A 23,983-nucleotide genomic window follows, 5' to 3' on the forward strand; every position below is an offset into this window, starting at 1 on the left:
TAAGTAGCTAGGGTCTTTGAGCGGGCTGTAGGACCAGGCGTCCTACAGACCCTCAGCACTTGTGCTGTAAAGCATTAATAAATAAATAGCTAAATAAAAAATAAAAAAATAAATGGGTAATTTTCGTCAGTGTTTACTAGGGACGACGGTTCAGAGTTGCCACACATGGGAGATAGTCCATATCAAGATATTTCTTTTGTTGAATTGGTATTGCCACCTTACTAAATGATCTCGATCCCACCAAGTCTTCAGGTCCTGACCGCATCCCTACCAAACTACTGAAAGTTCTAGCAACTGAGGTATCTTCTTCAGCGTTGAAACCGGGTCGGGTCATCCGGGTCATCCGGGTCACATTTTCTCCGGGTCATCCGGGTCTGACCCGGTTTACAATTTATCCGGGTCTGACCCGGATTGGATCACGTGAGAAACGAAATTGTTCGTTTGACGACGTGGAACTTATAAACGCTATCGCGTAGCTCTTTCGTGAGCCACGCCCACTTATCGCATTACCGACATTATTATTATTATTATTATTAATTAGCAAAGCCCACCAGGGGCAACACGCTAATGTTCATTACAATTACACACAATACCAATCAGATTGTTCTTAAAAGTGTCAATGTCAGTCTTGTCAATATCAGAGATAGGTAGTTGGTTCCATTGAATAATTGTTCGTGGTAAGAAAGAGTATTTGTAAACATCGATTCTTGTTGGTAAGTGAAATAGCTTGAGGGAGTGGTTGGAACGAGTATATGATACTGGAACTGATAGTGGTATACAACGATCAGGTATGACTATTAACATATGCTCAGCCACGCCTATTTGTTAGTAAGTGCAGTATGTAGCACGAAACTGAGGGTATCTATGGTGAGGGGTAGCTATTGTGAGTAGGTGAAGACCTTTTTTTTTTGGTCTTCAACCTACAGCTAGGCTGAGGTTGCAATATTTACTCAACACGAATCGAACGCTCAAAATGTAGACTCGTTCGCTCACCCGAGACTAGCCGAAACACGTCTCGGCTTTAATTAATCCGGGTCACATCCGGGTCTGACCCGGATTGCTATCCGGGTCAGTGGGTCATCCGGGTCAGCAGTAGTGACCCGGTTTCAACGTTGATCTTCTTGTCTCCAGCTACTTTTTTCTGCCTCCTTAAATCAATGTACAGTACCATCAGAATGGAAAAAAGCATTAATTTGCCCACTGTTCAAAAAAGGAAATAGAAAGGACCCATCAAATTATCGGCCAGTGTCTCTTACTAGCGTATGTAGTAAAGTCATGGAACATATTATATACAGCAATATCATGTCACACATAGAATCAAAAAATATCTTATCAGACATGCAATTTGGATTTCGGAAACGGCGTTCTGCTGAGTTACAGTTATTGCAAACAATCCATGATCTAACTTACAATTTAAATCAAAAAAGCCAAACAGACATGATTTTACTTGATTTCAGTAAAGCTTTCGACAAAGTATCACACCGTCACTTACTTCTAAAATTGAACTATTATGGAGTTAGAGGTAATGTATACTAAACTGGATCACATCTTTTCTGACTGGACGTACACAAAGTGTTGTGTGTGGTGGATGCACCTCCACCCCTTGTAATGTTTTAAGTGGTGTCCCACAAGGCTCTGTGCTAGCGTCCTCTTCTATTTCTTATATATATAAATGATATTGTACAGAAATTAAGCTCTATTTGTCGCTTATACGCTGATGACTGCATACTATATGACAGTTATACAGATGTTAGAGCCTTGCAAGACGATCTGCAACTTTTGGAACTATGGGAGAAAGAGTGGAAAATGTCTTTCAACATCGATAAATGTATGGTTATATCAATAACTCTTAAACAAACCCTAATTACACTCTTCATGGAAAACAACTTACTATGGTCGAGTGTGCCAAATACCTGGGGGTATCAATTGACTCCAAGCTATCTTTTAACCAGCACGTGGACAACGTGTGCAAAAAGGCAAACTCTGTATTAAGTTTTGTAAGGAGAAATTTTGCAAACTGCTCACATAAAATCAAAGAAGATCTGTATCTTACATACGTCAAATCCACTTTGGAATATGCAGCTACAGCTTGGGCACCATATAGCAGACAGTCAATTAACAAACTGGAGTCTGTACAAAGACGAGCAGCTCGTTTTGTGATGCATGATTATTACCACACTAGCAGTGTATCAAACATGTTATTACGTCTTAATTGGAATACCATGAAACACACTTCAAACATCTAAGACTTCAAATGTTGCACAAAATTATTCATAGCAGCGTGGATGTCTCACTACCTAGCTATATAACACATAGAACAAGGCATACCAGGGGCAGTGACCTTAAATTTATACAGCCAGACACAGCTATTGATGCATACAAGTAGCTACAGCTTTTTTCCTACATCAATCCGATTATGGAACAATCTATCTATAGATACTATAAATTGTAACAATTTAGATACTTTTAAGGAACATTTAAATAACACTAGATTGTAACTTAGCCTAAATTATTACACCTATTGTAACATATTCACTCATGTGAGTTCTACAATTATTACCTATAATAATAATAATAATTTCCGGATACCGCTATTTGAAAAGGCTTTGATTTTTGGGAAGCCAACGCATCATCTACAAGATCTCCACAGCCACTTAAATGATGGAAACAGTTGCTGTGAACATTGTGCTACTGCTGTTTGATCCAGGTATAGTCCGTTTTGTCTGCAGTAACTCCTTACATGCCATTAACTAATGTTTTCGAGCAGATGGATCTATGCACCCCTGCCCATGCAGTCCAAATCTCCGCATGTATATGATAGTTTTGAGACGTCTTTTTATAGTTAATGATATAAAGGGTACAATATGAAAGAACTTTCTTCAATTAAAAGGGGGTGCTAGCTGGTTTATCCCACCATTATAGCTCGCCATTATAGTCAAAGTGTTCAACCTCTATACAGTGATACATCAATAACTGGACGATTTTTTTTCCGGCCATCTGTAGTTGTTGAATGGCTGAACCGATCAGTCTGGTATTTGGGTCTTATCTGAAGTACTTTTACATTCCAAATTATTGCGCATAATTTTGAAACCAAAGTCACTTAGAAAGGACCTGTGGAGTTTCATGAACACCTAAGGCCATCATTATTATATTGCTTGTTTCCCATCACCCAACAGAACAAAAGATTATGGCGGATTATTGCGGGCGGGAGGTGATATTGATTATTAATTATAATACACTTAACTCTAGTTATAGTATAGCAGCGTAGCCCCCAAAATTGGCAATATTGTGCACTTTTTCATAAAGCCATGAAACTTTCCACATAAATAGTATTCCTCATGACATACATTTTTAGATATAGCGCCATCGCTGAGTTGACCTTTGGTGACCTTTACGGCCATTTTTGTACAGAAAATTGATCTTTAACTCCCTGAGGCAATAATTAACTTGTTAAAACATGGTACCAAACAAAAGATCTTGCTGATAGAAACAATTTGGTTTTTATTTGAAGTCAATTGGTGATTTCATTACAAAGTTATGATCATTTTTACTAGCTGCAAAATTTGATAAATTTACCTGCCCTTGAGGTGTGAATTACCTGTGGGCAGATAATCATGCATAAATTTATCAAATTTTGTAGCTAATAAAAATAAGAATGAATTCACCTATTGACTTAAAATAAAAACCAAGTTGTTTCTATCAACAAGATCTTTATTTTGGTATCATGTTTTAGCAAGTTAATTATTGCCCCAGGGAGTTAAAGACAAAAATGATAAATTTTCTGTGCAAAAATGGCCGTAAAGGTCACCATAGGTCGAATCAGCGATGGCACTATATCTAAAAATACATGTATTGAGGAGTACCATTTATGTGGAAAGTTTCATGGCTTTATGAAAAAGTGCACGATTTTTTGGTTGTGCCGCTATACTATTATTTCAGTCTCTGACTGCTCTATTAGAGTATCTTGATCTTGAAGGCTGCCAGGGCTGTACACCCATGCATCTTGTTGAACACAGAGGAAGAACTTCCAACCTTCTGCTATGTTTCCATGCACAGATAATGCATTTATCTTAAAACTTGGTCACTCTGTGCCTCCTCCTATCATGAAATAGTGCATTCACGTGATCTACTGTATAATCAATTAAAATTTGGTGCGGTTACCTAAAAAAAATGATGTGGGTGGAAGGAATATAACAATGATGGCCTAACTATAGACAAGATCAGATATCAAATCAGGTAACAAGAGTAGATGGATAAATAGCTACATAAACTTGTAGCCAGTGTCAGTTGGAAGAACCTGTGGAGAGCCAAAACCACACTAGATCACAATCAGGTATATAATCAATCAACCATTAAACATTATAATTATGGTCAAAGTATATGCTTCAAATATGAAGTTGGTATCTCTAAAAAATCTCATTTATGTATTATGTCTCGGCCTGCAGCAAATATGCCAGCATAATAAATAGGCTAGAATGCTATGTCAGCATGTGCTAGTGTATTATGTGGATAATTCAAAATATTAACACCTTGAAAACAGATTAATACTCTCTAATAGAATAATCAGTGGAAAATGCAAACTGCAACAGAAAAATGCCTCCTACACTCTAGAACAGTCCCTTTAGAGTTAAATGCCCTAATAGACCATTTCACTGATTAAGGATATTTGACTCTGGCTTAATTGCATCTCTTCCCTTCAAAGCACATTGTGTAAATGATGGTTGTCATAGTTTGCAGTCAAATCATATACCATCTGTCTTTATTTATTAATGTCACTGTAAACTAACTACCTGTAGTGGCCAGCCATATTAACTTATTCTGAGCAACTACAGTGCTCCTCAATATTCAACTTCATCATTATCAAGACATGTTAAGATAATCAAAAAGTTCGGATAGTCAAAGCCCATTCATTTATATACAGAGCCTTGTCCAAATACTCTAATAGAACATCCGTATTGGACAAAATACTCTAATAGAGCAATCATTTCTACTGTTCGGATATCCAAGTGTTCGGGTAATAGAGGGTTTGAATAACTGAGGGAGCACTGCATGTAGTTGAGGCACTATAGAAGTTCCGACTTCATCAGTCTATCAATAACACAGGGTTCAGCTGTACAGATGTCTACGCACTGAAATAAAATTATGAGAGCTAAATTAAGATCATCTTCATCAAGATCATCTTCATAGCATGTATACTTCTTTGGTTATAATGGCATGTATACACATCAACTTAGGATATCCATCACAGTATGTACCTGTTCTTGTAAGTAGCTGCCTTTTCCTATCTTACAAAACAGTGGCTAAGTGACAGTGCTATCTATAATCACTATAACTTAGCAAAGAAGTTTGTCACTGAAGTTTAGAAAATCACCTATATGGGTGCATTTGACACATAAAATATGCAATGATTAAGTAATAAGCTTCTTGGTACAAATCCACTTGTTAATGACATCAATTCTCAATTCGTTGAATTACAATTTAAATACTTTTATTTCATGTGTGACATTATGGGTGATTTTCTCGTAAAATGAGTTAAGAACTTCGATCAGGTAGTAAATTATAGACAAGCTTTTTAATATAAATATTTTGTTGGAGAGTTTAGTGGCATATTTCTTTAGGAATAATTTGAAGTACTGCTTAAAAGTAAATATCCAATTTAGTGTGTACTTAAAAGGCAGATAAGTAGTTGGTGCAAAGTTAATCAAAATGTAACAGTGCTGTACATGTCCATGCTAGGTATTTGCATCAACTATTAACTGAGTTCAGTGTAATCATGAAAATACTCTTACATGAAAAAGGTATTAGCACTTTTAATCTCTAATCAGAAAGTTAACCTACTAAATATTACAGTTTCAATTCTAGGATGAGTTTCAAACGATGACAGTATGTCTTTTAAAATTTCTATTAGCTTTTTGTACGTACAAAAGTATTTGACAAATTAATTTTAGGCTAGCTATATAGCTATTAAATTGTATAGCTCTAATTATGGCATATAATGGCATGGGTAGATTTTAATCAGACTCAAGCCTGTAAATATTATGGATGCAATCTTCGTGAATTTTTTGGTAGTTCTTTTTGTACATTAGCTATTAATTCATTAGCAATATCAGATGATCATACAGTATGTCAATAGTACAATTGTTATATGTTAAACTGTATGAGATGTATGGGTATAAATTATTACCAACAGCTATATTGCATGCTTAGCTATTTGCAGTATTTGCATGGGTTCTTGCTGGGTAGCTCCAGTAATTATCATGACAAAAGATCATTGTATGAAAGCTTTACACAGAAAACTATAAGAATCTATATGAATGGTCTGGCTTTCCTTAATAGATCCTTACATGGTATATTGTAATTTTTAAAGTGAACTATCAACCATGTATGCTTGAATATACTATACACAACAATACACAATAATTTTACTACCGTTAAGGCCAGGCAAACTTAATTAATTGTTTTCTCATCCCTGCCTGCACCCCTTTTTACCCTGCTGCCTCTAGTTTCATTATTGCTGTTATCAATCACATGTACTCATATTTTGGTGCAAAGAAGGCTGGCTATCATTTTACAGCACAGCAAATGTCACTTGCACCTCAGAAATAATGGTAAAACATAAATACTAGGCTTTGAGCTAGCCTTCATAGTAACAGAGAACTTAATTTGGAGTATTAATGAATAATGAAAAATGACCCCCCACCCGCATGGAAATCCAATTTTTTGTGGATGAGAAACAAGTACTGTAATCAAGTTTGCCTGGCCTAAGGTTTAGACTCATGAACTACATACTTTCAGGCAGTAGCTACTGTAATTTTGCTTCACACTAAACTTTGAAGAACCAATGATGTCTACTCAATGGACCACTCCCAGCAATTTGAAAAGTAAGAAGCTGCATAAAGCTAGTACTATATAGTTACCAGATTTGCAAAAGGTACCTTTTTCACAAACACCCATTTTTTGAACTTTAAAGCTTGATAAGTTTTTTTATCATTGCATATAATGGCATGAAAGTGCAGCTAAAGTATCTGGCTGCATTTTGAAACTAAGAGCAGGTTGAGGAGTCAAGTGTTACATCATTTTGTTTGCTGACATGTAGAATGTGTAAAAAGGTACCTGTTTCGGATTTCAGTTTCTACATCTGTAACCCCAACTCTAGTTGTAGTACTAAAACACATGCAAGCATGGATTACCACAACGGCATTATTTTACATTTCATAGTTTATAATAAACTTTTTAATGCTACATTCATGTTCACTTCAGTTTTGCATCCATGCGGTTTGATCTTTGATGTGCAACTCTACACTCCCAGGAGAATTAATCCGGCGTACTACATTGCCAGGAGCAGAACTAGGGGGTGCAGTATAGAAGGCACATGTCCCCACACCTGTACCTCCCGAAAACATACCAGATCAATATACTTTTATAGTCAGTCAAATACTCTAATAGAACAGTCACCACATACGCTATTGAGAATCCTCCATGGTTGCCAAGCATGAAAAAACTAGCATCTGCAGTACTATCCTAGCTATGCATGGCACCTTATATTAGCCTTCTAAGGATACTTTGTAAATGACACGGTCTTGCATAATTATGAAACTCATTGGCACTCAATAAGTGAACAATAATTATAGCTGTAGCAACAACCTGTACAGTAGCTAAACCACTCATGACTGTCACTTATCCCTATACAACTCTTGATCAATATAGTCCACTTAGAAAGTAGATATTTATTTATTTTTGATGCACCAGCATCAAAGGTCTGTGGGCAACCTGTGCCCACAGCCAGAAATGTCAGCCATACATTAATTAACTACATTACAACTAAATTTACTTAACTTTGTAGAGTAACTATGTACTTATTACTAGTTTGCAGATCAGTGTCAGTAATTAAAAGGGGAGAAAATTGGTAGAGATTGGTTGTCTTGAGCATCGGTGGCATGGACATGAGATTTGAAATGAACAGGATTGATCAGAGTTGAAGTTAACTGTAAAATGGTCCCATAGATGTTTTGTAAGTTTTTGTTTGATGACATAAGGTGGTAAGGATAAGTTTGTAACAGGTAGATGATTCCAAAGTCTTACCATTCAATTGAAATAGAAATTATGATGAGTGGCGGATACTGTCCTAGGGTGGCGTAGTTTCAAGTGGCTTCTGGATCTAGTGCTGTTGGTGCTGAAAGAGATATAATTTCTGATGTCAAAGTTGTCTGTTGGTGTGTTCAAGGATTTGATCAGAAACATTAAATCATTCAGTTCATAGATGTACATTGTTGGTAATAAATTTAGTTGTTGTAGCCTTGATTTATAAGATGTCGATGTAGTCATTCAGTATGAATTTAGCTCTACGCTGCACACATTCCAGGGTGGTTACATCTCTAATTAGCTGAGGTCTCCATATTTGTGAACAGTACATTATCTAACCAAGGAAATGTAGAGTTGCTAGAATTTGATATGCTTTAGTAGTGATAGTTTTATAATAATCTGTCCAGTTGAGATTGCTGGATAAAATGATACCAAGATCCTTGTGTTGTAAGAGTTACTTTATAGGTTTTCCATTAACTGTGTATGTTGTGGTGTCCAGATCAAAGGGTGGTTTAGCCCAAAAATGAACATGTACAAATTTGGCTTCGTTAAATAGTAAGTCTGAAGAGTGGCTCCACATAGCGGTAGTGTTGACATCGCCTTGTAGTTTACCAATATCATCTGTGGATCTGATTGCCAGTAGACATTTAGTGTCATCAGCAAATACAAAGGGTAATGCAGATTGGATGAGTTGAGGAAGGTCATTTATGAATAAAACAGACAAAAGGGGTCCTAATACACTCCCTTGGGGAACTCCAGCAGGGACATTACAAATGTTGATAATGAGTCGCCAATTCTAACACATTGAAATCTTTGTAGCAAGACTTGGAACCACTTCCATAGTTTGCCTGTTATTCCGATGGAGCAAAGCTTATTAAGAAGGCCATTGTGAGTCAAATGCCTTTCTGAAGTCCATGTATACTACATCATTTATGCATAAAACCATTCTAAATTAAATTTTAAGTCCTGAAACATATGAAATAGCTTTATCTTTTGTGCCTTCCAGGCCCCCTACTCCATAATCTACATACATACTACCCTGGTGCACCCCTTGCCAAACCCCGGATTTTCCCCTGATTGTAAAACGTTTTATTCTATTTGATCTGAGGTATGAAGGTGCTACCAGACTAACTACAAACATACATTTCAAAGTTACACTGCATGTATATAAAACTATACAAAAAGCAAACATGTTTTTATGATTACAGATGTACAGTCAGCATTAATGGTCAGCAGAATGTAATTTCTACATATTGAATCTGCCTTTATGATTAGCACGACTAGCTATCCCTCTAAAATACCTATGAACATATTTTATGTTAAGGACATTCCATATCAATACATATACAATATTGTTGCATACTTTCTGTTTCACTTGATTCATGATCTGAACTTGCACTAGAATGAGTATCAGATGACTGGTCAGCGTCTGCAGTATAGAGTATGCCATATAGTACGATGTATTAAATGGTGCATACCATAATCAGCAATTAGTTCACCAAGAGATCGCCTAAAGTACTTCTTAGAAATTCTTCTGATTTGTATTTGTGTTGCCTAAATTTCAGGTTAATATCATTAGTATAGTACACATAAGAGATGTGATCACAACATACCTGGTCTAACAAAGTAATATTCATTTTTAATTCCTTTACAAAGTACTGAACAATATGATACTGTTTACATCGTATTGCTTCTTCTATTGGCAATCTGTTAAACTATAATACATCGGTATACATAATTCTTTATCTTGACATGTGCATGGTTTATGTAGCCATATCATGTTTGTAGAGTTGTACCGATTATCAGGTCGGTAATCGGTAGAAGTCGATAATTAGCTGTTTTTACCATAATCGGAAATCGGTTGTAATGGGCTGTGGCCAGCAGATTATTAGTCTGTTCAGCTTCAGCAGCTGCAGTGCCATTGGAGGGCTGGTGTAGGCTCCGGTATGTACTTAGGTATTTTGTTTATGTTTTGTGGTAACCACAATATAAATGATGGTTGAAGCTCTAGCCCACTTACTAGCAAGTTTGAGTTGAGGTAAGTGTATAACCTCACAGCATTGGCCTTACTGGCTGTACTTTTAGTGGAGTATGTGCAAGTGTAACTTGTAGAGACCTACAATTGGGTATCAGTTAACTATTGATAGGGTAAAAATATATTGAATATCGGTTTTGTCTAAAAGTGGAAATCGGTACAACACTCACTACATGTTATAGTACACTGGAAATTGGGTTGTCTTACTTTGTTAGTTATATTAACGTCAGCTCCAGCTTCTACTAGCACCTCAACTACCCCAAGGTTTCCTCTTCTTGATGCAATATGTAGAGGAACATCACCAGCCTAGATATATAAGCATTTAAACTTTTTAGCCATATACACAGAAAAAATGTAGCTAATATAAGTATACATTTCATTTGTGTAAGTACAAAATTTGAAATGTGTATATATACTTTGTGCTCAATAAGCATCCTCAGTATTATGTTAAACTTTATAATGCATGGTTGTTAGATATCTAGGGTTTATATCAAGACACACAGTAGTGTGTCATGTGGCCAAGAAAGCCAGCATGCCACACTGTGAGTATATAGCTCCATGGCCCCTTATCCAAAGCATACCATTTTTGCATTATAGCTGTACACTAGGTAAGGTAGGTCACACAGCAAAGTTGATTAAATTCGCACCAGCCATTTGCAAGATATGGGAGTTAAAAGTTTCATTTTAATTTCTTCACTTTTAAATTCTTATTAAGCAGTAGAGGACCTATGGGGCTTCGATTTATTTTCACACAATTTGTAAAAATTCAAATGTGCAGCTAACTCGATTGCCTTGATCTTTGGCACAAATGAAGAGCATGAACTGTAAAGGTGAATTCACGTACCAAGTTTGCTGTGAATCTGATGAGTGTTTATTCAAGATCAAACTTCTGTCATGGCTATACAGGGTAAACTGAGTATGGAAATAACTTGAAAATTGCTGTGTACATAGGCTGATTATCATAGCAGTGCCTTTTGATGATTTGAAAAATAATAGAGTTACAGCTACAAAGTTATAAAACAAAAGCCAAACAAGTGTAAAATCGTGGGATTGAGATAGCAGTCACCAAGGGGTAAAAAGGTGCACAAAAATGTTGGAAAAAATTTACCACAGTTCGAACCAGGGACCTCCATACCTAACATCTGAATCCTTAACCACTGAACCGTTGCTGTCTTGGCTGATCACCTTACTTAATTTCTGCTTATAAATGAAAATTCTCTTAAAAGTTGGAAGAGATAATACCCTCTAAAATAAAAGTGGAGAGGCTCTAGTCCTCCCTGCTGTTATGCCTATCGCTATCAGTGAAATGACTGTACCCATATAAATTAATTAGATTGCTAGTACTTTAAATTTTTTGAGGAAGATCGTGCTACTGTGTACAAGTAACTCACATGGTCAAGGGCATCAATATTTTGCCCTGCTTTTGTCAATTTCTCTACTGCTTTAACATGATCATACATTGATACACAATGTAGAGGGGTCCATCCATTCTATAGTAGCATTTAAAATAAAGAGTTCACCTACATACTGTAGCTGAACATTTCAAAAGGCTCACTTCACTGATGGCATGAACATTCGCTTCGGATTTGATCAACATCTCAGCAATATGAGTGTGGCCATTTTGTGCCGCTACATGTAAAGGAGTCCACCCTTCCTGTTACGGCAAACAAAAATGTGTACAATTGTGCAAGTTGGCTTACTTTTACTGCAACATTAACATTTGCTCCTGATTGTATTAATCTTTCCACCACTTGAACATGGCCATTTTGTGCAGAAGCATACAAAGGAGTCCATCTTTCCTGTACATGTAATGGACACACACATCACTTTTTGTAAATAGCTACAATAATTATTAGCTCACTTTAGTGGTAACATTGATATTTGCCTGTGAATTCATCAACACTTCTACTGCTCGAACATGACCATTCAATGAAGCATAATGCAGAGGAGTCCATCCTTCCTATTGTGACAAATACAATTAATTTTCCATTAAGTTACTTAAGTACATTTACGGACGTACTTTAGTTTTAAAATCAATATTTGCTTTGGACTTTGCTAACACATTTATTACTTGAGCATGTCCATTTAATGCTGCATAATGTAGTGGAGTCCATCCTTCCTGTGGTGACAAATATGAAGATACTGTAGCTTTTTAAGAAACTTACTTTAGTAGTGATATTAATGTTTGCTATTGACTTTATCAACATTTCAACCACTAGAACATAGCCATTAAGTGCGGCAGCATGTAAGGGTGTCCATTCATCCTATTGTGTATATCGATTGACAGGAATAAAATCCGGTATTATTAGGAATGCACCCACAAGATTACAGTCTTACTATATCACTTTGATTAATATCTGCCTCTTCTCTCAAAAGAATTGATATTACTTGAACATGACCATTTCCTGCAGCAACACGTGCAGGAGTCCAACCTTCCTACAACGGCAAAAATTTGACACTACAATTGGTATAACTAGTGAAATTACTGTATAACTGCCTTACTGTAGTAGTAGCATTAATATTTGCTTCTGACTTAATCAACTTCTCTACTACTTGAGCGTGGCCATTTTGTGCAGAAGAATGAAGAGGACTCCATCCTTTCTACAATGATAATGTACTACTGTACTTTGTAATGGATTGTATTACTGTTCAAACAGTTTACAGTTTCACACACATAGTCTGTAAATACATGGATTAGTTACAATTAATGATTAAAACAACTAGAAATATATATTAAGTTCCCTCCTTTTCTTCTCCCCTTGTGAATAACAAGCTTGTCTCTATAATTACCAAATTTCTCAAAGTGATAGTGCATACCACCATGCTTATGTACAGTACAGTGCTAGCTGTCGACCATGTATAAAAATTATGTTTGTATAAACTACAGCTGGCATGGGTATATATTATTTAAAAATCTCCTTTTTTACAAACAGAAAAGAAACAAAATTCAATATTGTTACAAATAGAAACTTATGGATTTGTTATGACCATCAGGGCATTCTATCATATTCAAACACGTAATGTGATGTACACACTTAATGTGAACTTTATAATTTGAGTGGTATTGTATTGCATTGCTTCAGTATACATGTGTTTTGTTTTGGTCTTACTTTAGTAACAACATTGACATTTGTTTCTTGCTTCACTACCAACATTTCTACTACTGGCAAATGTCCATTTTGTGCAGCAATATGTAAAGGAGTCCATCCATCCTAAATCATGACAATGTTAAATTTACATTACAGATCACATTTACTATAGCTGCCTAACTTTAGTAGCAGCATTCACATTTGCATCTGATTTGATCAACTTATTCACTACTTGATAATAGCCATCTTGTGCAGCAAAATGAAGAGGAGTCCATTCATCCTATAGTGTAAAGCACATAAATGTAGGAATAGCATTATAATTTCTTACATCATTAGTCGCATTAACATTTGCTTGTGACTGCAGCAACACCTCCACTACTTGAGAATGGCCATTTTCAGCAGCACGATGAAGAGAAGTCATTCCATCCTAAAGCAATTAATAAATCAGCTTAATGTTGCCACATTTCTTACGCTAGTAATATCTAATGGATAGTTACTTTACATAAGTGATGCATTACTAAAGTAGCGCATTACTACTCGTTACTGTAATATTATTACCTAACAATATGTGATATAACATAATTACTAGTTGCTTTAAAACTGAAGTAATATATAACTGTAACTTGTTTCATCGCAGTGGTAGTAACGAGTAATAAGTAATATTACTTTTTAAAAGTACTGGCCCAACACTGCTCAGAATAGCTTTAAATTATTAGTTACCTAGTTGTTCAACTGACTGGCATTTTTATATGTAGATGTTCTATAGGTCAGTGATCCAAAGTCAAGATTTAATTTTGAGGGATGCAACTTTAATGGATTATGTGGTTGCTCATCTTCCCACAAAATTTTCATCCTTGAAAATTAATGATTATCAAGATTAGCTCAACATTATACCATAGGCAACCTGATTGATAACGAGTGATTTACAAAAATAAAATTGTGAAAATCCTTATAATAATATTATTTGTTAATCTGTGAAAATTACATGCCTCAAAAATTGTACGTATACAGTAGTGTTATTACTGCTACACACTAACACAATAACATCATCACATGCACAGGACACACAAATTCACAAACTAACCTCAGGATCAGAAGTGTCCACATCAATATATCTGGTATTTAGCAATCTCTCAATAGTAACAACATCACCTGTTTCAGCAGCTGATAACAGTCTCATAAGTTCATTCTCCTACAGATATACAAAAATTTTATAAACATTAACAGTAAAAGGAAAGATGTAGCTATTCATTCTCATGGAAAATTTCAGGTAATTATAATTATGCCATGATAAAAAGTTATGAAACTTCGAAGTTCAAAAAATAGGTCAAATTTTGTGTGTGAAAAGGTACAGTGGAACCTGTCTTAGCGATCACCTGTATAAAAAGGCCACCTCTTTAAAAAGACTAGCTTTAAATTCCCCTAATGAGAAGTTTATACACTAATCCGCCTATCTAAAGCAGCCACCTGTCTATTAAGGCCAAGAAATCTTGGCTCGAAGGTTACCAGCTTAGACAGGTTCCACTGTACTTTTTCGTAAATCTGGTCACATAAATGATACCATAGCTATAGTAGCACAAACTTTATTCAAGAAGGTATACTTTGCATGGACCAAATTGGAACCTAGCTACATCCTGTGGACAATTTGAAACTTAGAAGTCTTGGTTCAATTTAGCTTTAATGTGGAGGCTTTCTCCTACTATTAGTCTAAGAGGTAAATATGTATGTATGGAGCCAGGACTATTGGTACAAAACTCTTTATCCTTATATGTATATGGAGGTTTTTCTAAATGGAACAAGTCTGAACAATCCCACACTAGCCAGAGTTCTCCACATTTGGTCAGTGTCATAACGAATAAATATGAAGTCAAGTGGTGCTATCAAACCAAACTTCACATGATAAATCATGTTATGAGCTAATGGACGATTTAAACATTTCTGCTATACAATTATTGTCATGAGCCATTGTCACAATTATCAGTCCATTTAACCACTGTAACCAAAAATGATTATTCGTTTCTCGATTATCACAATTATTACACTGTAATTGCCAATATCGATTATCACTAGTTGACGAAAATTAGACAGTGCTAATTATTGCCAATAAAATTTTGCGATTATTATGATTACCAAATAATTGCCCATCCCTACTACTGGTGCTATCAAACCAAACTTCCTCATTTGTTTGCACAGATGACAATGTCCAGTACGAATTTTACAAGCATTTAATGAACCTCCTTATTTGTCTGTTCATACAGTCAACAGTATCACAGTAAGCACGTTGCAAAGATCTACTGAAGCTAGGTACAATACAACTCAGTGTTTAGAGTAACTGTATGTTTTAAATGGAGCTCTGTATAATCAACTAGGATTTCATTCATCCAACATTTTCACTTATCTGAACACTTTTGTGAACTGAGCTGGTACAGCAGTGCTGTTCAGATAACAGAGGTCTCACTCCATTATTAAAATTATATTGGTTAGTTAAGGCAATGCTATACGTCAGTGTTGAAGAATATAGAGAACGCAGCAAGAATATTCATCAATACAAACAAATAATGTGCATCCAACAATGGCAAACATTTTACTCCGACTTTGAAAGCAAAACATGTCCTGCAGGTACATGACATACACAATTCACATCTTGAACACTTAAAAAATAATAGAATCTTACAATATTTCTGTAATCAAATATCACTTTGGATGATATTTTCAAGAACATAAAAGCTTCCCTAGTAAACCCATCAACATTTCTTTGGGACACTTCCACCATGTGTGCCACAGCAGTGATAGGTATGAGCCATTCAAGTAACACAGAACTGTATTCCAAAACTTTTGATGGAGACATCACATAAGTCTCTACTCCACAGTGCCTGGAAATGAATTGCTTTAATTTGTCATGTTCTTCTATTGTGATTGTTGAGAACATTTTGTTGTTTACTATTGCAACCATTTTATGATATCCTTGAGGAAGTGACTGATGTTCTTCTTCACAATGAATATATATTTCTTTAAGTTTCATTTGAACATCAATCTTCTTCTCATACTGATCTATCAATCTCATACATACATCTGAATTGTTTAAAGACTGAATAATCATTTTTAATGAAGAGATGTCATTCCATTTCCAGCAATTACGTAACTTTTCCGTAAAAAGTGTTCTGATTTTTGCACATGCTTCTATTGCCTCACGTTGATCATCATTAAATAACAATATGTCTGAATTGCTGCCAAGTGTAAGGAAACAGCAAACACATTTTATTCTGTCCAAATTGTCATCTTCATTTTGTTGTAGCTCTCTGATAATTTTGGACATTAGTATACCAAACTCAGCACTAGCAGAAGTAGGTGAAGTAATCACAGATATAGTTTGGTGTTTCACTCTCTCAGTAGTTCCTGTAACGCAACAATTGTATAAAATGAGTTTTGTCATGCGAATACATAATATGTAAACAAACTTGTGATTGATTAAAAAATTTCATGTTCAAAAATAAGCCCAAGGAAGGTCAACCACACCAGTAGCATAGCTACTATTAAGTCAACTAAGGCAGCTGCCTTGGTAGAAGTTAGGAAATAGTATTTTAATGATGAGAATTTACAGTAGTACTGCAGAGAATTGAGATAATCTAATAGAGCTAGGTTTGCCCTGGATATGCCCTTGTGACACCAAACCTTACAAATAACTGTTCTACATTAAACAGGCTGTAGGACCAGGTGTCCTACAGACCTTCAACATTTGTGCTGTAAAGCCTCAATAAATAAATAAAACCAAACTGCAGAAATGACTGCTTTATTAGAGAAGTGACTATTCTATTAGCCTAAGGGTAGTTGATAGTATTAAAAATGTTCTTTATACCATTAAGGTTATTTATACACAATAGTAAATATGCGTTGCGTTCAGACACTAATTGTAATTTGTTACATGAGTGTGTTTGAAAAGGTGGAGAAAGGAGAAAAAATCAATGACTGGACTTGGGCAGCCTCGAACCTGCAGCCATCCAATTAACGCTCAAACACTTACAGGAGTCTGCCAAGCGGTCAGGACATTTTCTCCTTGTAAATTTTACATGTATGTATCCATAGGAACTCTAGAGAGTGACTTATTATCTCAAAGTACCCATGTGGAACCAGATGGACATTAGTTTATTAATTTAACCAAGAATCCAGATACGTGGTGTCCAGGTTCCACTGTATTTTGTCACACAAATAATCCTGCAGTTTTGTAAAACAAGTACATATCATGCATTTTAATATCTAAAGAAGTTTCACTTACAAACTACCTTATAAGTTACTACCTATCCTATAACCGTTTAAAATTTTCTGCAAATGTTTAGCTAAAATTGTAACTTATAGACGTGTGCCTATAATAATTATGAGCATAACAGGCTAAAAAAGGAACAAGCATTATGCCTGAGTAATAGGACAATTATCAAGACTTTTAAGAAATGCACAATGCATGTGCCAAAATGAAAGCAAATATATTGAACACACTACACATTATAATACTATTTCTTGGCTGATTTTTAGAATTGAGATCAAGATGCTTTAATAGAAGTCACTTACTCTAACTAAAATACAATCAGCTCTCAAACATACTGTATGTAATCGCACAATTTTGAACATAATAAGTTTGTTTTATTAGTAGTGCTCAAAGGTGTAATAAGCTCAAACTCAAGCCTCAACCCTACTACATAATACATGATTGGAAAGAGTACATGTTTGAGCAATTGTATACCTGTCAGTATACTGTGTCGAATGTTATCTGCTGCAGTATTCATTCCAATATTAGTCAGTGCTGTGACTAGTTGACTCCAACTGGCATCAGGTTTCATCTCAAGCCATGTCTTAAACATTTCACTACACCGATCATCATCACGTTGATGGCTGGTTTTAATCACATCCAATACAGCAGTGCTACTATCCAACAATTCCACTCCAAGTTCATACCATCTGATAGCTACTCCACTAGCTTCATGTCGCTTTACATTGTTCAAATCCTTTAAACTGAGTTGATTGTGATTACCATTTTCAAGTGGTAAACTACCAGCTGTAAAATAATTGCATCTGCAGTAAGTCTAGAATTTTAAGTTGTGTCCATAAAAATTGTGAACCAACTTATATATTGTTTACATCATTCATTTCAAATACAAAAAATAATTTTGCAAATTCTTGGGTTTTCATTAAATATTTCAGTATTTGGATAGTAAAATTCATACTTAAGTACTTGTTAAATTCACACAACCCATTAGTTGTTTGTTTGTGCAATAAATTTGTCATCAAAACAACATGATGGGTTTTATTAATGCATCAGTAAGATACTGTTTACCACACATGGGTACAAACTATGTAGCGGTGCTAGTAGTACCTGTTATACCAGCCATGCATGTGACATCATTTCAGTTTCTACATGACATTTCTCACTGACAACAGAAAACACATTATTATAGCGCTGTTACCTGCCTTATTGTGCAGGACTTTCCCTATTGTGTAAGATATAATGTTATGCATTAACTTGTAAAGGCAAACACAACATTGGAAACCAAAGTTTTATTCATCAGCACCATTACTACTGTGCAATAGGTAATGTACTGTAGCCCACCTAATACCATCTTTTACAACAAAGAAGGAACTGCATGATAAACTAATAACAATGACGTCAAAAGTAATGAAAACATCTTGGAATTAAAATAATGCATTATAGCTATGCAAAGCAGCCAAATTTCTCACACAACACTACCACTATTTGAGACTTTCAAATGCAAAACCCTGTATCTATTGTATCAATATATTACAAGTTGTTTTGAAGGAAACTGAGGCTGTTTTTTTGGTGAGTTTGGAGAGCAGGAAGGCCATGATCCCTAATATACAGTACAAGTTGCCTGTGGTGCTTGCTGTACTATCAGAGTATACCACTGGCCATTTCTGTTTCAGTGTTAAAAAGTTGACATTGTCATGGCTACTGTAATAGAGCTACCACATAGCAGTTTATTTCCAAGGCATTAAATTTTCATGAAACTTAAGACAGATCTAACAAAAATTTAAGGATAGATAATGGTGTACTGTATATTAGCTACTGTAGTTATAGCATTTAACAGAACATTGTTTGCAAAATCTTGTGCTGTAAAGCCTTAATAAAAGCATTGTGATCCATCTAAACCGCTATACAGCATTATATCTATCATTAACTTGCAAGGACTTTACAAGATGTTCTACAAGAACTGGCTGCTTGTTATAATGTTGGAGGTGCAGTATGACAGTCGAATAGATATGGATTCAGACTGTCTTGTAGGTAGATCTGGAGAAGTGAAAGCTGCCTCTCTCCAACCACTTTCTTTCCTTCTGCATGTGTATACAAAAAACAGACTATGAAACCACATCCTGTTTGTATAGAAATCTGTGGGAAATAAGAAGACAAAAGTTTTATAGCTGTACTAATAGAAACTGTAAACTATGAAGCCACTGAGAAATAAAATACTCTGATAGAGCAGTCATACACTTATAATAAAGTGTGAGAAATTTTAAGAGTAACCTTTCGCATTAATGGTTTCAGAAAGGAGAAAAAATATATGACTGGACCTGGACAGTCTTGATCCTGCAGCCATCTGATTTATGCTCAAATGCTCACAGGAGTCTTCTCAGTGGTCAGGATGTTTTCTCCTCTCGTTCATTTCGTGTATTTGTATCCATAGGAACCCTAGAGAGTAACTTATTGTCTTAAAGTGTATACCCAGTGTGGAACCAAATAGACGTTATTAACATTGATATGGTTTCAAATCAGCACACTCAAACCAAACCTATATGTACCAACAATAATCATGAGGAATAGCCTTTAATTGTGTGCCACAGAATTCCACCAAAACTGCTTGCCCCTTTTCAGATCTCCTGTTCTAATCTCCTAGAACAACCTATGAACTATGCAGCTCTTAACTCGACTCAAAACTGCCTGGGAACCTGACAACATGCTAATCTGGATGCTTTTCTACATTCAAATGAAATCAATTATACCCCCTGCATTTATCAGTCCTCCCCTTTTACAGTCTAATCTACATCATGCATATCATAAAAGTATTCTACCAGTTGATCACCACCATTGTCGTAAGTAAGCATTGTGTAAACTCTGCAAATAATAATGGCAATGTATCAGAAGTATTGGTTGATCCACACACCCTTTAAAAAGGTGGGCACTATGAGGCATGGTAGTTAATTACATATAGTCTCAGATAGTAATGGTAGCAATAGATTACTTATCATCACTATATTGTACCTTATCATTTAGACCTTTGTTGATAGTCTATTAGTATGGCAAAAAAAAACTGCTAAAGATCCATAAAGCTAAGACACTCATTAGTGGTGCTTAGTACAGCTGTATGTACAAAGGTGGGGACTGTCTACCAATTAAATTTGCAACTAAGGCAGACAAATTAAGTTATTTGCTCCCCAAAAGTTATAAAAGAAGTAGCTACTCCTTTGATACGTATAGACTGCTATTGGCCTTACCAAACTTAGTGGTAAGGTCAATGGCTATTATGTTTCTTAACTGAAATCCTTGTTTGCAAGATGGGATATTTCATTATCAGCTAGCTATTGTTACAGTTTACAGGGTGTATTTTGTAAACCATATAAATAATCAATTAATAATTGCCACCAGGTACGCATTGAAGATCATGATGAAGAGATTCAGCTGAGATTAACTACATTATGGTCCAGTACCTTGTGGCTCATGTGGAATGTTGAGATATACAGTACCTATAGCTAGTGAGGTCAGCAAATGTAGTCATTAATAATATGTAAGATGTTAGCTAGCTAGTTCTTTGGGTTTCAATAGTACTCCAATTCAGTGAGTTCAGTGTGGCCCGTTCTGAACTTTTCTGACAGAATGGTACTGACAAGGTTCAGGCGACATATGCTAGGTACAAATCTGTGATCGGGCAGCACATCTCAAGGACTCCTCTCCTGCGGACTTGCCACTGAGAAGAGAGAACCATCATTATTGATGTAAAAGGCATGAACAATACACTTATAAATTAATGATTAATGTGATGTGTCCTTGGACTCATGTGACCACATATGGCTACTGCCAAAAATGGGCGTCACAAGGAAAATAAAAATAGTGAACTTAATTATAGCCAGATACATTATCTCCCATGATGTTGAGATTACAATCCCTACAGCTTCATCAAGAAGCTTCCTAGTGACTTTGAGATTAACTGATCAAAGAAATTCATGGTGTATACAGCGCCGTTAATGATGATGGTAATAGTGGTCCAGAACACTAAGCTCAATGGTGTCACTAGTAATGTGATTCCTAAGCGATATAATTCTGACAAGGTTTAGAGAAATTCTTCCTTAGATTGTTTGCGGTCTCTCACAAATTCAAGATGATGAAGAAATGTGCCCAGTGGACAAGTAAACTCCATTAATTCCATTGAATTACATGTTTCATTGGCCTTATCGATGTCAGGATGGCCATTAAGAAGAAATTAAACATACAATGGGGTGTCACGTAGGTATGTGCTGTAGGGAGATCTGCGACTGCGGTCAAAGTCTTGACCAGCTGAAATTTCGCCTTGACCGGCTGAAATTTCGTCTTGACCGGCTGAAATTTCGTCTTGACCTGTGACCAAGAGCCTTTTTCAATAGGCTTTGACCGGTGACTTGGCAACGATATTTTAGTACTTTTCGATTGTGGGTTAGAAATTTTTACCCTTGACCGTTGACTTAGCACGAATTTGGTGGCCTTGACCTTTGACTTAGACTCTGACCGCGGTCGCAGATCTACCTACAGTGAGTGCCTGTATGTCACCCCCTTGACATAGTGGAATGTTACCTGCTGCTCTCATCTCTAGTAAATCTGCATAAATGCGGATCGGGATGGCACTTTATACTTTACTGCATTTGAGGAGAAAACATTGATTTCCTATGACTGGACGTTATTCTTAACTAGTTTGGTGCGGCCGCCCCTTCGCATAAAGAGGAAGGGTCTGATCACTCTAGCATTACAAATTTGTAGCGGTGGAATGTAATTAAACAATGACATCACAACAATGGCAACAAGAATAACATGTCTGACGACCATACAAAGTAAGCAGATCTCAGTTACACCGTATAGACGACTACTAGCAGCCTCAATCATATCTCATCTTCATGAAACTTCGCGATAATTTCTTTCACTCATTACGTATCTATGGTAACTTATAAACAAACGTCACAAAAATTCAGTAATTACCAACAACGCGATCTGATTGGTGTTACCTGTTTTCGGTAACAGGCTACAAATTTTGTGTGCTAGAGTGACCAGAACCTTCCTCTTTATGCGAAGGGGCGGCCGCGCCAGACTAATTCTTAACGGTATGGGGCCGTGTAGGGACGAGGTCTCAGCCGGTAATTATCTGACTCCTCTTACAGAAATATTATTCATTTCGACACAGAATCAAATACAGGGAACTACACTCTTACAAGGTTTGATGTCCATGTCTAGAGGAAAGTAATGCCCGTCATTGTCAGTCACGCCACGCCCTATAGCATCATTTTTTCATTGGATCACGTGACCAATAAATGGTCTATTTTCTCTCCCTTATAAAACCAAAATGTGACTAAATGCAACACAAAAACTCAATGATATACACACTGGCGGATCCATGCAGAGGGGATTTCAGGTTTAATAGACAACAGGGGCATGCATATCTAGTCACTCAGTGTGTGAAGTGCACTCAGCATGCAAAACATGCTCTAACTATAGTATGTTCACGTTGAGCTGAACCCTGAAAAACAGCTAAAAATTAAAAGTGGATTTTTTCTCAACAGAGTTAACATTTCAGCCAACCAGATGATTATTGGAAACAACAAAGGTGTCAACAACAGACATGTACAGTTTGGCTCCATCACAAGTTCGGGAAAGGGCTCTAATGGACACTGTACTTATATGGCTTCTCCATAGGAAATGTATTGTGAAAATTTTGATTGGCCATAAATATTATGTCAAACATTTGAACAACAAAATTTTGAAATATTTTTAGCGGATCAAGCAGTACTACAAATGAGCCAAATTTCAAGATCGTGTGTAATTGTATCCATGAGTTATTGAGGATTCAGCTCAACGTGAACATACTATAGAGGGGGTCTAGGACACAGTAGAATTTAATAAAAAAATAGCCTTCTGAGGTAGAATTTGGTAACACGTTTGCTACATGGTGTTATTTATATTATCCAACTCTAGTAGCAAGTGCATGGCAATTACATGCAGAGGGCAAAGCAAATCAACTGAATGTGTCCACAGGAAAATTTTGACATTTTTAGCCATATTTGGTAACATTGTAAGTGATTACATGTTGAAAGGAAGCTCATTATTCAGTACCAGCCTCTAAATGTGGCAATTATGAATCTCCATGACATGCAACAGCATAAAATAGTAGCTAACATGATTTCACCCATCCCTCCAAACTCCAGTTTCCTTCTGCTCTGGAATGATTGGGTTTATAGGCGTAGGTTAATGATGAAAATAAGCTTTGGAGGATTTTTTCAGAATAGTTACCAGGAGCGGATCCAGATTTTGAAAAGGGGAAGTTCCACTCTGAAACATGGTACACTCTAGCTATTATATCTAGTAGCTAGTAATATTCATAATAATCACTAGACTACTCTCCAACAATGTTTCACTGTTAAACTTCAGAAAATGCAAGTGAAGCGTTTAGAAGTAGTAGTAATCAGTCATAATATCAATAAAAAATTACAACGATAATTATTTTTAGAAGCACTTATTGTGTACATTACAAGAAAT

At 36.0% G+C, this 23,983-nt stretch overlaps 1 protein-coding gene across 2 annotated transcripts; it reads right to left on the minus strand.

Annotated features, from left to right (window-relative positions):
• Positions 1–9,160: 9,160 nt before the first annotated feature.
• Positions 9,161–22,736, minus strand: LOC136253362 (ankyrin-1-like). 2 transcript variants are annotated; one of them, XM_066046016.1, is made up of 20 exons: positions 22,663–22,733; positions 17,942–18,253; positions 15,881–16,602; positions 14,291–14,398; positions 13,535–13,633; positions 13,388–13,486; positions 13,228–13,329; positions 12,620–12,718; positions 12,455–12,553; positions 12,283–12,381; positions 12,138–12,236; positions 11,979–12,077; positions 11,818–11,916; positions 11,673–11,771; positions 11,509–11,607; positions 10,325–10,423; positions 9,696–9,797; positions 9,561–9,636; positions 9,446–9,511; positions 9,161–9,383 (listed from the first exon to the last, which is right to left on the minus strand). In XM_066046016.1, the coding sequence occupies exons 1-20, from the start codon at positions 22,676–22,678 to the stop codon at positions 9,367–9,369; spliced, it is 2,610 nt and encodes an 869-aa protein (XP_065902088.1). In that variant the 5' UTR covers positions 22,679–22,733; the 3' UTR covers positions 9,161–9,366. The 2 variants fall into 2 exon arrangements, with proteins under 2 accessions (XP_065902088.1, XP_065902089.1); XM_066046017.1 differs by lacking the exon at positions 17,942–18,253 and having other exon boundaries at positions 22,663–22,736.
• Positions 22,737–23,983: the final 1,247 nt, after the last annotated feature.

This window comes from Dysidea avara, chromosome 4, assembly GCF_963678975.1.
Source record: "Dysidea avara chromosome 4, odDysAvar1.4, whole genome shotgun sequence".
NCBI lineage: Eukaryota > Metazoa > Porifera > Demospongiae > Dictyoceratida > Dysideidae > Dysidea > Dysidea avara.

What these genes read in the sequence shown, in the direction of transcription:
- LOC136253362 (XM_066046016.1), bottom strand. An exon ending in TGGACACTTCTGATCCTGAG is followed by an intron (nt 13,634 to 14,290) that starts GTTAGTTTGTGA and finishes TAATTGCTTTAG; the next exon opens with GATGGAATGACTTCTCTTCA. An exon ending in ATATTAATGCTACTACTACA is followed by an intron (nt 12,554 to 12,619) that starts GTAAGGCAGTTA and finishes TTGCCGTTGTAG; the next exon opens with GAAGGTTGGACTCCTGCACG.